The sequence below is a fragment of the Bactrocera dorsalis genome, chromosome 2, assembly GCF_023373825.1.
Source record: "Bactrocera dorsalis isolate Fly_Bdor chromosome 2, ASM2337382v1, whole genome shotgun sequence".
Taxonomy (NCBI): Eukaryota; Metazoa; Arthropoda; class Insecta; order Diptera; family Tephritidae; genus Bactrocera; species Bactrocera dorsalis.
Window position 1 is genome coordinate 25,392,576 of NC_064304.1, and position 14,178 is coordinate 25,406,753.

The 14,178-nt window shown below is 30.8% G+C and overlaps 1 protein-coding gene across 1 annotated transcript in view; it reads right to left on the reverse strand.

The window, feature by feature from the left end:
* Positions 1-1,247: 1,247 nt before the first annotated feature.
* Positions 1,248-14,178, reverse strand: part of LOC105231083 (homeobox protein homothorax) — a 320,426-nt gene continuing 307,495 nt past the window's right edge. Inside the window, exons 13-15 of the mRNA XM_049448510.1 lie at positions 6,553-6,611; positions 5,041-5,904; positions 1,248-4,692 (exon numbers count right to left, since the gene is read on the reverse strand). Coding sequence (XP_049304467.1) covers positions 5,744-5,904; positions 6,553-6,611 — 220 coding nt within the window. The 3' untranslated portion in view covers positions 1,248-4,692; positions 5,041-5,743. The remainder of the gene's footprint in view (positions 4,693-5,040; positions 5,905-6,552; positions 6,612-14,178) is intronic.

Consider the following 14,178-nt stretch of genomic DNA (forward strand, 5'->3'; position numbering starts at 1 on the left):
TGATGGGGCCAGAACCAGGCATTGCCGCAGGGAAGAGAACTGCACTGGCAGCAGGCAATAGGAACTCACCACACCAAGTTACTACTGCGAAGTTACAACCTAGCAAGGTTTAGAGATGTGATCAATCTCTCCCGAGGCAATTCCGTCTGTTTGTCGCACTCCATACAGGGCACTGCAGACGCAAGAAACACTTGTCCAACATGGACATAGTCTCATGCACAAACTGCTGGTTTTGCGACATGGAACAGGAGACCCCAGAACAACTGATTCTAGACTGCCCAGCAATTTGTACAAGCATGCTCAAGGCCCTAGGATCTATCTACGTAGACTGGGATCACATCACCACAGTCGCGCCCCACAACCTCTTGGAATTATTCAGAGTGCTGAACCTTTGTGATCACATGTGATAAAGGACAATAAATCATAAGTTGCACTGCAAATCCTCAATTATTTTTTATCTATTCATCTATTTCTTGGCAATTGGAAACTGAAAATGTTTCAAATTTCATAATGTAATATTTTTGAAATAGAACTGATTCATAATATTGATTTCAAAATTTCGACACATTCCTAAATAATAGCCCCATAGAGGCTGTTAAACCCACCGATTTTTAAAAAACAAACTGTCGTGGTTTTAAGTCACACGAAAAATTCAACCAAAATATTAAGAAAAAAATATTTTAAAATGTTTAACCTTTGAACAAAGCCAAATACAACAACAAAATCCATTATAATAAAATAATCCAACGTGTAAAAGAAATAAAAAACGAAAAGTGTTTGTGTTTCATTCAATTTTCTTTAAAATCCTTCATTTCTTTATTATAATAATTGTTTTAATAATATAATAATAATAATAATTAATAGTAAAATAATTATAAGTAAATTAATTAAAATTATATATTTATGTATATAGGTTTTTCGCATGTATTCACTTAATATTCTTTTTTAAAATTATTATATTTTTCTTGCTCTAAAATAAAACAAACAATACTACATACAAAGAGAAGGGACAGTAATCATTACAATCGAATTAATAATAGTAATTAAATTAAAGCAATTAAAATAATTGCAAAAACATTACACAAATACATATTCATGTAAGTTTATATATATATGCATATGTGTGTGTGTGTATATAAACAATTTTTTACAAGTGCAAAAGAGTTTAAGCGCTTAACACAACTCAACACTTAAAGAAAAATTCGTTATTGTTTTTTTTGCGTGTTTTGAAAGAAATAGAATGCAAATTGTTTTTTTTTAACTAAACATAATAAAATTAAAATTTTTTAGAAACATATTTTTACATTAGAAAAACGCATGTGTTTTGATCTGCGCTTACAACTTGAGCTGCCAATATTTGGGCTTTTAGGGTTGTAGGTGGAAGGCGTCGGGAGGCAAGGACAAGGATCATAATAAAGTAGTGGCTTAGTACATAACGCAAACAAACTTAATGTGCTTAAACTAAAAAATTAAAATTTAATTTAATTTACATACATAAGTGTTATATTAAACATTATAAAGCAAGATTGTGGATACTATTTCTCTCTTTCTTTCCTTCTCTCTCAAATGATTAAACAAACACCAGTTATTTTGTTTTACGCACATACTTGAAATTCAAAGGTTGTTTTGTTGCTTTTTTCGTTATTGTTGTAAACAATTATAAGCGAATTCAACTATAACTAAAATTAAGCTTTAACATTAACTAAATATAAGATAAAACTAAAATTTCTTTTGTTCCCTTTAAATACATATTATTATTTTATAGTACATAACATTTTCGCTCATTTAACTTAACGCTTGCGTTTAAGAATGCTTTGCCTTTTTGCATTGTGAGATTGTAAAGAAAACATCAACAAATAAGAAGGTACACTAGAATGTCTCTTTTTGTTAAAATTAAAAATTTTAATAATTTTTTGGAAACTTTCACACTTTTTATGAAAAATTCGATTTTTTTTAAGCACAACTTTTGAAAAAAACATGTAAAAAAAAATTTGAGTAAAAAAATTTAAAAAAATTTAAATTTGAATAAAAAAATTTTTTTTTAAATTTTAGCAAAAAAAAAATTGAAAAAAACTTAAATTTGAACAAAAAAAATTAAAAAAAATGTTAACAAAAAAAAAAATTATATTCAATTTTTGAAAATATGCTGCAAATAAACACAGTAACTTTGTTAAAATAAAAAAAATAAGTTTTTTAAAATAAATTTTAGCAGAAAATCAATTTTGTTGAATTTTAGTCAAATAAATTTGGTTAAATTTTATAAAAAAAAAAATTTAATAAGAAATCAAAATTATTATTTTTTTACATAGCAGATAATATTTTTTCGTAAAAAAACTCAGTTTTGGAAAAAATGTTAATTTAGTAACTAAAAAAAAAATTAAAAAAATAATAAACTCAAAAATTATTAGTTTTTTACACAGTAAACAATATTTTTTTGTATCTTATAAAAAAACTCAATTTTGAAAAAAAATTTTAATAAAAAACTCAGTTACAAAAAAATACTTTTTTTAAATCAAAAAATTCTTTAAATTTTATAAAAAAAAAAATAAATAAGAAATCATAAATTCACAAATTATTTTTGTTTTTTACATAGTTGCCAATATTTGATTTTTTAGTGTTTTTATTTGTGCTTCTCTGTGTGTAGCTGTGCAAGGCATTTTTTGTATACTTTTTTTTAATATCTTACTTTGCTCACTTCCTTTTGCATTTAACTTTAAATTTGTTCTGTTTTTCACGCTTCTGACTCACTTTTTGCAACTTAATTATATTTCAAAAAAAAAACTCCATTTAAATTTATACTCATTTCATAGGTCAGTAGTGCCTATAAATATCTATATATATACATATATGTATATATTAAACTTTTCACACAATTTTTTATTCTACATACAAATACAGTTGTTGCTTTTTTACAAATCCATTCATATATGTATTAATTTAATTTCCTTTTACTTAACGTGACTTAAGTAGTTTGCTTATGCTTTGTTGCTGTAATATTTGAATTTCGTGCTTGTTTTTTGGCTTGCGCACAATTACACAGGCTGTAACACTTGCGTTTACACTGACAAAAACAAAAACAATGTTTGTAAAATTCGCCTCTAATTTGCATGTGTATGTGTGTAGCGCTCTTTTTCTTGTAGCTGCAAAGTGGGCGTGTTTAACTTACAACGCATGCGCAGTTAAGTGTTGTTTTTGTTTTCTGCATGGCTTTGCGAATGCCTTGCCTTGCATGTTGCTATCTCTGCTGTGTTTCTTTCAAACATATAAAGTTGGTTTATTTCTAATTACATAATAATTTACGCATTTGTTTATGAATTTTTACAAAGTTTATTTTCACATTTTTGTTTTTGCAAATTCGTGTGCTCTGAAATTTGCTGCTAAATTTAGTTTATATTTATATCTTTTGCGTGTGTTTTTTTTGCATATTTTCTTTGCCTTTTTTGCGCTTTGCATTTGTTTGCCGTATTTCAAGCTTTTAAAATAATATCATCGTTTCAATAGTGTGTATGTGTATGTATGTTTGTATGTAACTATGTACTTTAGAATTAGTAGCTATTTATACATATGCTTGTAGTTATTTGTATTATTATTTTTTTGTTTTTATTTTTTAGTCATTTATTATGTATGTATATTTTTACTATTTAAATTAACTGATATTGCCACAATTTGTTTAAATATTTTCATTGTTTTATTTTAATGTTGCATGCATTCAAGTGCTTTTTGTTTGCTCAGTTACCATACATTTTATTTTATATGCATGTATGTATGTATATTTGTATGCTTTTACACCGTGTACTTGCTTTTAAGTCGCATTTATTAAGGAGATCAACAACTTTCTGCGTAATACGCTCAAATTTGAACTTTGACTGCATGTGTGTGGGGTATATAGTGTATGTAACGGTATAAGTGGAGAGTTGTTGCAGTAATTTTTGCAAGAGTTTGAGAAGAAAGCATTGCGGAGTGCTAGTAAAAATTTAGAAAAATATATGCAGTAACAATTGTAGTGAAAGTTTAGTAAAAAGCTCTACAAATATATGCAAAAACTTTTGTTGTGAAAGTTGAGGAAAAAGCTTTCAAAAAGCTGTACAAATATATGCAAAAACTATTGTTGTGAAAGTTTAGAAAAAAGCTTTCAAAAAGCTCTAAAAGTGTAACCAGTAACTATTGTTGTGAAAGCTTATGAAAAAGCTCTTAAAAAGCTCTGCAAAAATCATAAGTGCTCTTTTATAAGAAATATAAAAATTAAAATCTTGTATTTTGTATTGTGAAAGCTTGTGAGAAAGCTCTAAGAAAGCGCTCGAAAAATGTAAAAACTTGCTTTTGAATGGAAAGTGGCTATAATGCATAAATCAAACAACTATTGCCGCAATTCTGAAATAAATCTTTAAGCTAAACTTATGCTTTTGTATTGTTTTCAATCATTTTTTAAAGTTATCAAAATTGTATAATTATTGCAGCTTACAACTGTTCGTAAGTTTTGTATCAACAAATGTGTTCTATTCTCTTAGGAAATTCGATTTTTTCTCAATATTTGCTATTTACAATTTGTTCTAAGTACTTAAAAGCTTTTTGTCATCTGCAATTTTGTGAATTTCGATATTTTTGGGCTTTTACTGTTCCAGTGTAGAACTTTGGTTACGATCTGCTGCAGCTTTTGGTTTGGACACACAAATTGCTTAAAGAACTCAAGCGCTGTAAAGATAAGAGCAAATTGAAAAAAAACTTTTAATATTTTTTTTACTAAATCAATAATTATTCCAAAAACTTATAAAAATAAAAATTAATTTAAAAAAAATTAAAATTAAAAATTAAATTTTTTTCGTAAATAAATCATTATCGGTGAAAAATTACCGAAAATTTTATATTAACAAGTCTTACATTATCAGCTGACTGAGGTAACATTAAATGTTAAGTAAATGTTAATTCTCTGTTATTGAAATTACTTTATATTTTTGAGCAGAATGAACAGTTTAGGCAAAAACAATAAAGTTGAAAATTATTTTTTCTTAATTTAAAATAGTTCAAAATTAAGAAACTTACACTTTTGAGGCGAAATAACCAGGCTATAATGTCCTTCAAAGCCTAAGCAAATACTGCAGCGTCTCCTTGAATTTTACGAACTTTTTGTTAGAACTTTTATAGAAATTTTAGGGATTTAATTTTAGCTGCGCTTCAAGTCCGATTACGTATGTCTATGAGGCGATAGGCGTTGGTAAAGCAAAATGTTTAGATGTGTGTGTGTGTGTTGATAAAGCTGGTTGCACTGCCATATTTGTAGTTGTAGTCAAAGTTCTGTAAGATGAGTGTAACGTCTGTTTATTTTTTTGGGGTTTGATGTATTCGCCAGCCATTTTGCAGCAATAGTTGTGGTGCATGCGTTGTTGTAGCGTACAGCTGCCGCTGCATGTGGGATTGAGAGACGATTTTTCACTGACGCTTATGCAATTTTTGCTAGCACGAGTGTTCTTTGTTTGCATTTTTGAGATAATGGTGTGCTGATTTTCATTTTTTATTTATTTTTTTTCATTAGTATTTTGGTGCTTTTGTTGTTTTTTGCTTTTTAACTACTTTAGTTTACATATTTGTTGTTGTTGTTTTGCTATGTTGATAGTGTTGGTGTGGACACCAAGGCGGCCGCCGCTGCTGCTGCTGCTGCTGCTGCTACTTCTGTTGCTGTCGCCACCTCCAAAGTTGATTGCCCATGACTTTGACTATAGTCCTGACTCTCAACTACATCGGTTAATTACAAATGCTGGCCATAATACTCGGCGGGTGGATAGTGTGGATAACCTTGATGGAAACCGGGATCACCGGGTGGACGATGCATCATATGCGCTTGACTATCCATCATATAGCCCATGGCGTCATGACCGTACGGCGATGGACCCGGATGTGGTGTGTAGACTGAAAAGAGAGGAGAATATGAAGATTACGAAAAATTCGGAAATCACTAAAGGAGATTTTCTAAAAGTTGGTAATAATAAAAAGTTTAATTTTCATTGTACAAAAACAAGAATTAAAAAATTAAATCAAATTTAATAATTTTTTTTTTTAATTTAAGTTATAACTAATTAATATAATTATTCTTCTTAAACTGAAACTAAAAGTATTTTCCAAAGTTTTTCAAATTGAAAATATTAAATTTAAAAAAAAATTAAAAAAAAATCATTATTATTTTTAATATTTTCGAAAAGAAGTTATCACGCATTAATACAATTTTTTTATTAAAGTTAAGGGTATATTTCAAATTTGTTAATTTTTAAAACATTAATTTTTAGTTATTTAAAAACAAAAAAAATAATCCATTACAAAAAATTATTAAATATTTTCGAAAATAAATATTGCAAGTTAATAAAATAATTTCTTTATTTACTTATATATAAAGAATATTTTTTAAGATTTTATTATTAAAAAATTAAAATTCTATTATGTAAAAAAAAAAAATTAAATTTACAAAAAAATTAAGTAAAAATTAATTTAAAAAATGTAGATAATTTAGAAAACAAATTCTCGATAATTAATTGAATTATTATTTTTGTAATTACTAATTACCTGCGCGATTCGATTGGTCGATCATTGGTTGCACAATTCTTCGCCTCGCGTTAATAAACCTGAAATGATAAAAGATAATTTTTAAATAAAATTTTATACACTTAAGAAAGTTAAAGTAAATTTTAAATATTTATATAAATTGTTTTTTTTTTAATTTTTCTAATCTTTTTTTAAATTACTCTTAATTTTTTTTTAATTTTTTTAATTATTCTTAATTTTTTAATTTTTGTTTAAGTTAATGGTCTAATTTATTTAATTTGTTTTTATGTTTTTGTTATTTATATTTTTTTTTATATAAACTTAATTTTTCTTGTAATATTTTGTAATTATTTTTCTTAATTATTTAAAATTAATGATTCAATTTATCTAATTTATTATTTTTGTTTACCTTAATTTTTTTTTAACTTTTCTAAATTTGTTTAATTATTCTTAATTTTTTTCAATTTTTCTAATTTTTCTAATTATGTATACTTAATTTTTTAATTTTTGTTTAAGTAAATGATCAAATTTATTTAATTTATTTTTAAATTAATTTTTTTTCGTAACTAAATTTTTTTTCGTAATATTTTTTAATTATTTTTCTTAATTATTTAAAATTAATGATTTCATTTATTTTTATTTTTTTTTTATTTATAATTTTTCATATAAATAATTTTTTTTTATTTATCTAAATTTTTTTTCAATTTTTCTAATTTTTTTTTTAAATTTTTAATTTTTTTTTTGGTTTTGATCTTTATACTTCTCACATGCCGACCCAACATTAACAAACCAACTGAATTAATTTTTTTTTAAATTAGCCAACAAATTCCTGCACAACAAATATAATAATTCGGCCTTCTTCCTGTTTGGATTGCGCGCTTGCCCACACCACAATGCGGCCAACTGCAAGCCATACACCACTACGCTGCCACAGTTGGCGGCATTGACGTAACAAATAATAAAAAATAATTACTTTTAAGTTATGGCGGTGTTTTACAACTAAATTGGCAAACGTTTGCGCGCAACAATAACTATCGCGTCAACAACAACAATACAACAAACAAAGTACAAATAAAGCCGACTTCGATGAAATATTGCATTGTGAGAATTTATTAAAATTAAAAAGTGCGGCAGCTTGAAACCACTCACCGCCAACAAACGAACCCACAAGCGTTGCACGCGGAAAAAAGCAAAAAGCTACGCGCAAAAAGTCGCCACGCATAATTTTATAAATTATTTATGAAATCCGCACAATCCACGCAATTCACCAACTAAATCGGCAGAATGATTGCAAGGCTGATCAGTTGTTAACGCTGCGCCGTTTTAGGCTTTGGGCTTAAAGGCTGGGAATGGCTTAAAGTGCGCGACTTAAGTGACATATACGAAATCCGCTATAGTTTTTTGTTGTTATTATTGCCATTTTTTTATTTGCGCGAAAAAGCTGGTGTGGTTGTTGTTTTCTTTTCTTTAATGTAACGACAGCCCAGTCAACACAATTGAAAGCGCTCAAGCCGTGGAAGCTGTTTGACCGTGCAACAGTCAGAGGTTGCAAACAGCGACTTTTGTTATGATTATTGGTAATAAATACTGGAAGAAATAATAAGGTACGCCATAAGTATGGCGAAATGGACATTGCTTATTATTATATATTTAACAACAATAACAACAAAAACTACAAAGAAAAGAAAAACTTGTAGCAACAACGAAAAATATTTGTAACCAGCGCTGATGTGATTGCTATTGTGCGGAAAAAGAAAAAAGTGAAAACAACAACAACAAACGGCAGATTATGCTTGAACTCAGGATAAAAGCGATAATGCCGCCAATTGTGATTATATGCTGGGGACACTCACTAAAGGCCAGCGGCGCGCAGACAGGTTGCCAGAACAACAGTAAGTGACTAACTGCCAGCGCGCATATGCTGCACAAAACGCAAAAAATGCTGTGTGTAAGCCTTGGAGAGACAGAGATATTTGGCACACACTCACACATGTTGCATGTTTTTTCATACTTATATGCGTTTTAGTTGCGGTTACCCCAAAAGCATGTAGTAGCGCAAAAAAAAGCACTCATATCTGCAAAGGATACTGATATCTGCTGAACAAAAAACAAAAAAATACAACAACAAGGCAACCTAACATCGGTAGATGAACTGCCGAGCAGCGGCTGACTGACTGAGTGACGCACTGATACCAACGACTGGTGCATAACTGTTACTTGTCGGTCACAGATTTCTTCTTCTGGCAACCGCAGGCTTTTTTTCGCAAAATATTTTTTCTGAAGATATGCGAGTGTACAAAAAATTATGTTTAAAAAAAATTTGATGTTCCAAAATTATTTCCTTTAAAGCCAAGAATTGAGAAAATTTGTAAAACAAACAACTTTGCAATTGCAACTTTGAAAAATCATCAAAACCAAGTTATTGACATTATTATTCTCTATTTTTAGTATTATTTTTTTTTTAATTTGTCTACCTTAAAAAGAGTTTTGCTTATTTTTGAAGCTTAAACTTGGTTCGGCAGCCAGAAGTTTTGCTTTTATTTGAAGCTTAAGCTTGGCTTAACAGCCAAAAAAATTGAGGTTAATGCACTAAAGGCATTTTGATGCGGTCAGCCCTGCGGCTTTGCCCGTTGCCTTTTTTTGTAGCAGAAAGGTATATATGTACATATTTTTTGTTTTTGTTTTTTTTTTCAAAAGAGTTATTTTCTCGCATGTCCCCTTTATATTTAGAAATTCAAAAAAAATAAAAACAAATCTATTATTGAAGCTTTTGAATTACTTAGAAATGTCTGTAGAGCGAAGAAAATATTTTTTTAAGATTTATGAAAAAACGAATTTTTATTAAAAGATAGATAATTTTCCAGATGTTTTTTTAAATTATTATTTTTCAATAATTGCTAATTTTTTTTCGTAATATGCATTTTGAAAATTTTTTATAATTTTTTATAATTTTTTTTTTATTTTTTTAAATTTTTTTTATAATTTTTTTTTTTATAAATCTTTTTTTTTTTATATGTTTTAATTTTTAACATTAATTAATTTTTATATTTTAATATGATAATAAGATTTTCTTTTTAAATTTTTTTAAAATTATTTCTTAAATTTTTAATTTGTTAAAATTTTTAAAATATTTTTTTCAAAAAGTTCATTTATTCAATAAAAAAAATTAACTTTTTTATGTTATTTTAAAGCATGTTTACTTATTATTTTTTGTTGCTGTAAGGTATATAAAATTTTTTATAACACATCTTTTTTCTTATTTTTTATAAATTTGATAATTAATTAAATTTTGTTTTTATATTTTAAAGAATTTCATCCATTTCTTTTTGAAATATTTATTTTTCTTAATTTTTTTAATTATTATTTTTTTTTTAAATTTTTTAAATAATTTTTGATTTTTTTTTAATTTTTGTTATAATTTTTATATATATATTTTTTTTTAAATTAATTTAGTCATTAAAAAATGTAACTTAGCACATGTAATTTTAAAGCATATTTCCTTATTATCTTCACATTATGCTGTTATAACCTTTATAATTTTCTTATTGCTTTGCATCGCTCCAATTTCGCTCCAAAATCGCTTTCCGCACCATTACAACCAGCTGTAAATCATTTAAATTAGCGTTTCGAATGTGCAAACAACCCTTAATTGTAGGCGTATAACAGCAGCAAAGTATGCACAAAAACAACACAATTCAAGCAAAAACAAAAACTTTACAATAACAGCAACATCATACACACGTCCATATGAACATGCAACCTGTGCATACTTTCCACTTCCTGGCTACCATCGTCTATTGCTGTATAAATCAGAATCTATTTCTCGGCAAGCGTTTTCATAGTCGACATAAAGTCGTAAACACCCTTCGAAAACGCCATTTTACGAGCATTTCAACAGCAACAAATTGCACGGCAAAACGGCTTAACGCAGCTGACAAGCAAACCCACATACACACACACACCAATCCACATACAATGTGCTGAAAATCCACATGCACACAAATCAAATATTTTGGGCGACTAGCGCATCGCCACCCAACCCAGCAACCACCCACTGGAAACACCCTCTAAAAAGTGGCGGCGCATACTTGCTGGCTTTCTGTTTACATATCCCCAATGTATGGGGTTTTTTCTACCGTTTGCGAAGAATATTCAGCCGGTTGCTTGTGATTTGTTTGATGAATTCCTTCGTTGGCAGCACTTGTGTGTGTGTGTGAGGCGCGCTTTATTGTGGACCAATGATGTTGCCAGTGTCTACGTCCTTCTTGGCTATTTTGCTACTCTTTCTCGTTATTGTTGTTGTGGACGACCATGAGGCGAATGGCAATTGAGTGAGCGATTGCGCGAGTCTATGGATGAGTGAATGATTTGTGAGCGCGGTGCTGCTTAAATATGACTATTTAAATGAGCATTTTGGGCGGCGGCAAAAGCGTAGCATGTGTGCATGTGGCGGTGTGTAGAGCAGACAAATAATTTGCAAAAATAATACCGAAAGCAGCAGCTTTGTATAAAATTAGCTTTCAATGTGTGTATGGCAAAGAAGTTGCAGATTTATTCAAATCCACTTCAGTGTTAACAGCCAACAACATGCTTTCACCAATAGCAAATTTTCTTGTCAACCAAGTTGAAGACAAGCAGTGTTGCCATTTCTGTTAGAAAAAGAAACAACATAAAAAAAACTTAAAAAAAAAATATGGCGCGTGATAAAAAATAAAAAACGCATGTGATAAATTTATTGCATACACGATTTTTTCTACGTATTGCGCTAGACACTTATAACCTACTCAATTTACCACGCTGCCCCAGCCATTACTACCGCCAACTCCACAACTAGCTACAAGCCTGTCTTCCAATCAACAATTGTGGCCTTAACGCTGCAACATACTAGTGGATGCCACTATTTCCGTGTGAGTGCCACACTCATACAAATGACTATGTCCAACCTCCTTCAGTCATTTAGCAGTGAGAAGGCGTCGTTTGCTACGAACGCGTGGACCAACTAACAACTTCATCATCAAATTTGAATATTATGCGACAGTCGCAACATTTTGACACTCACAAGCAAAAGTGTTTGCCTACTCGTTTGCACGCTGGATTGCTTTCTTCGCCTGCCGTTGCCGCTGCTGTTGCTGCTGCTGCCGCTGTCAGTGGATATCCGTGTGCTCTATTGCCAAAGCAGGCATCATATTACTGCAACATGCAACTTGCTACATGCCACATGTAGCACAGCCGTGGCGCGGCGTACCTGGTGCATTACCGTTTCTTGTGAGGTGACAAACTTAATGCATGCATCGCTATAGTTGTGAATTTTTTATTAGACAGCTGCAAGCGGAACTCTGTTGGCAACATACTACATAGATGTATGTGTGTGTGTGTGTTGAGAAATGCATGTTCGCTATTTAGATATAAATAGGAGTATAAAAGGAGAAACATTTGCCTCATTGTCAGACATATAAAATCATATGAAATGTTGACAACACGAAAGCTTTATGAGAATTGCGCACAGACACGAGAATTCGGAAGGTTAAGCAAGCAGTAGATTTGTTAGCTGTTGTTGTTGTAAATTGTGGAGTACGTCGAAGCTGGTGGTATGTAATTGGAAACCATGTTCGTTTTGCTTGTTACGAAATTGCTTGCTTGAGTTTTTTCGAAATTGCGAAGGTGGCGAATCGAACAAACAACTCACATAAATCAAAATAAGGTAGAATGGAAAAAAGTTGTAAAAAATTGATGGATTATATAGTTATCCTCGGTATTACATTATTTACAAATATTTATTTGAGGACTAAGGCATGTCTTCTATTTAAAAATATATGTTTATATTTTTTAAACCGTATTTTGGTCTACTAGGAGAGGTTATAAAATCCCAAAACCAAACTGAAAGAACTCAAATTTGATACTATGTATATAAATAGTATATTCTCTTATATCGAAACTCACTTCTTTATACCACGACACAGACATACAAACATGCAAAAGTGAACACATATGCGCCGCCAAGTGGCGCTTTCGAATTCAATTAAAATATTTCCATTCAAACTTTGGGCCAAATGCAAATAAAAACTAAACAAAAAGTTAACTCCCACATGTATCATCTGTGACGTCCCGCTAGGACGGCCATTTTCAGCATCAATTAAATTGAATTTTGCGCTCACTCGAGCACACTAATATAACCAAATATCGGAAACAAACTCAGAATATATAAATATATGGTAGAATTTACCCAAAACCAACAAAGCAGTCAACCAAAAAAATAATGAAAAAAGAGAACCAAGAAAGCTGAAACTTTTAAGATATTTGCCATTGTTTTTTTTTTGTGTGTTTTTGTTTTTGGGAAAATTGTTACATTCCACTCTTTGAACGCAAACAAATTTACGCCACACTTAGTGGAAAATACGCAAGAAAGCGTAAAGAAATGCGGTGCGCGCTTTGCCCACTAACACCTCATAACAAACCAAGCGTGGTGTGGGAGGACAGCAGCCATACATTTGCGTTGCAAGTAAGTGGAGAACGCTCCAGCATGCTATGGTGGCAAGCATAGACACACACACACATACACAAACTGCTACATAGTTAAATATAAATAGCAACTGAAATAGAAAACAGAAGGTAGACACTTTCGGTAATTTATTGCCTGACACCTTGGCGATTTGCTTGTCGCAGGCAAGAAGAAAAAAGTTTACAACAATAGCAACAAAAGATTAGGAAAGCGCAAATCGAAAAAATAAGAATGCAGGAATACTTAAAAAGAACCAAACCCAAAATCAACTGGCTGGCAAGCTGCTGGGAATCCAGTGGGAATTTCGCAGGCGGCGCAAGCGTAGCATATTTATAGGCTAAAAAGTGGGTTTGACGCTTTGTCGCTTCGCTGCACCACCGAGTGAGGGCAGCACACTTTATTTTATTTTATTTTTTTATTTATTCAGACTCAGTTTTGCCTATTTTGGCTTAAAAAAATGTGTTTATTCGCTCGAGTGTGCGAACGGCAACAGCAACGGCAGTGATGGCCGACGCGCGTACTCAGTCGTAGCGCTTAAACCGACATGAAATGGGCGAGAATTAACTAAAAACACATAAAATCGTTAATGGTGCCGAGAAGGTGGAAGCTGGCAAAGGAGTGGGTGTGTATTAAAAGCTAATGCGAGGGCGAGTAGATGTCAGCGTAGTTGCCAGGGGTTGTTGCATGTACATGCACATGTACATATGTACGCAGCGCTGGGGCGGAGTAGTCATTTAAATGACCAACTAACGGCCATTAGCACCCAATATGATGCGGCTTAAGCTCGAGAAGGTGGTGCTTGCCTCGCGCTCCAGCAGCGCTGCTGTACTCCCGCCTCAACTACAGAAGACGACAGCAGCTTTCCACCTTCAAAAACAACGCCTGCTTGCGCTAATATCGTTCGTTAAAGTTAAAGTTAACGTACGGATTTTTTGTTTTCCGATTGTTTTCGGCTGCTGAAAGTTTTGTGGAATTTTTTTTCACAATCTACCAGTCTCTCTGGCGTTCTCTTCTCTGAAAGAAAAGCAATTTTGGCGTCTAAGCCATGGCAATGAGCGCATGAAATACTTTTGAAAAGCGAATATTCGAGATTTGAGACCATCACTGGAATATATGGTATGTAGATATATCCGCGCAACTTATTCACA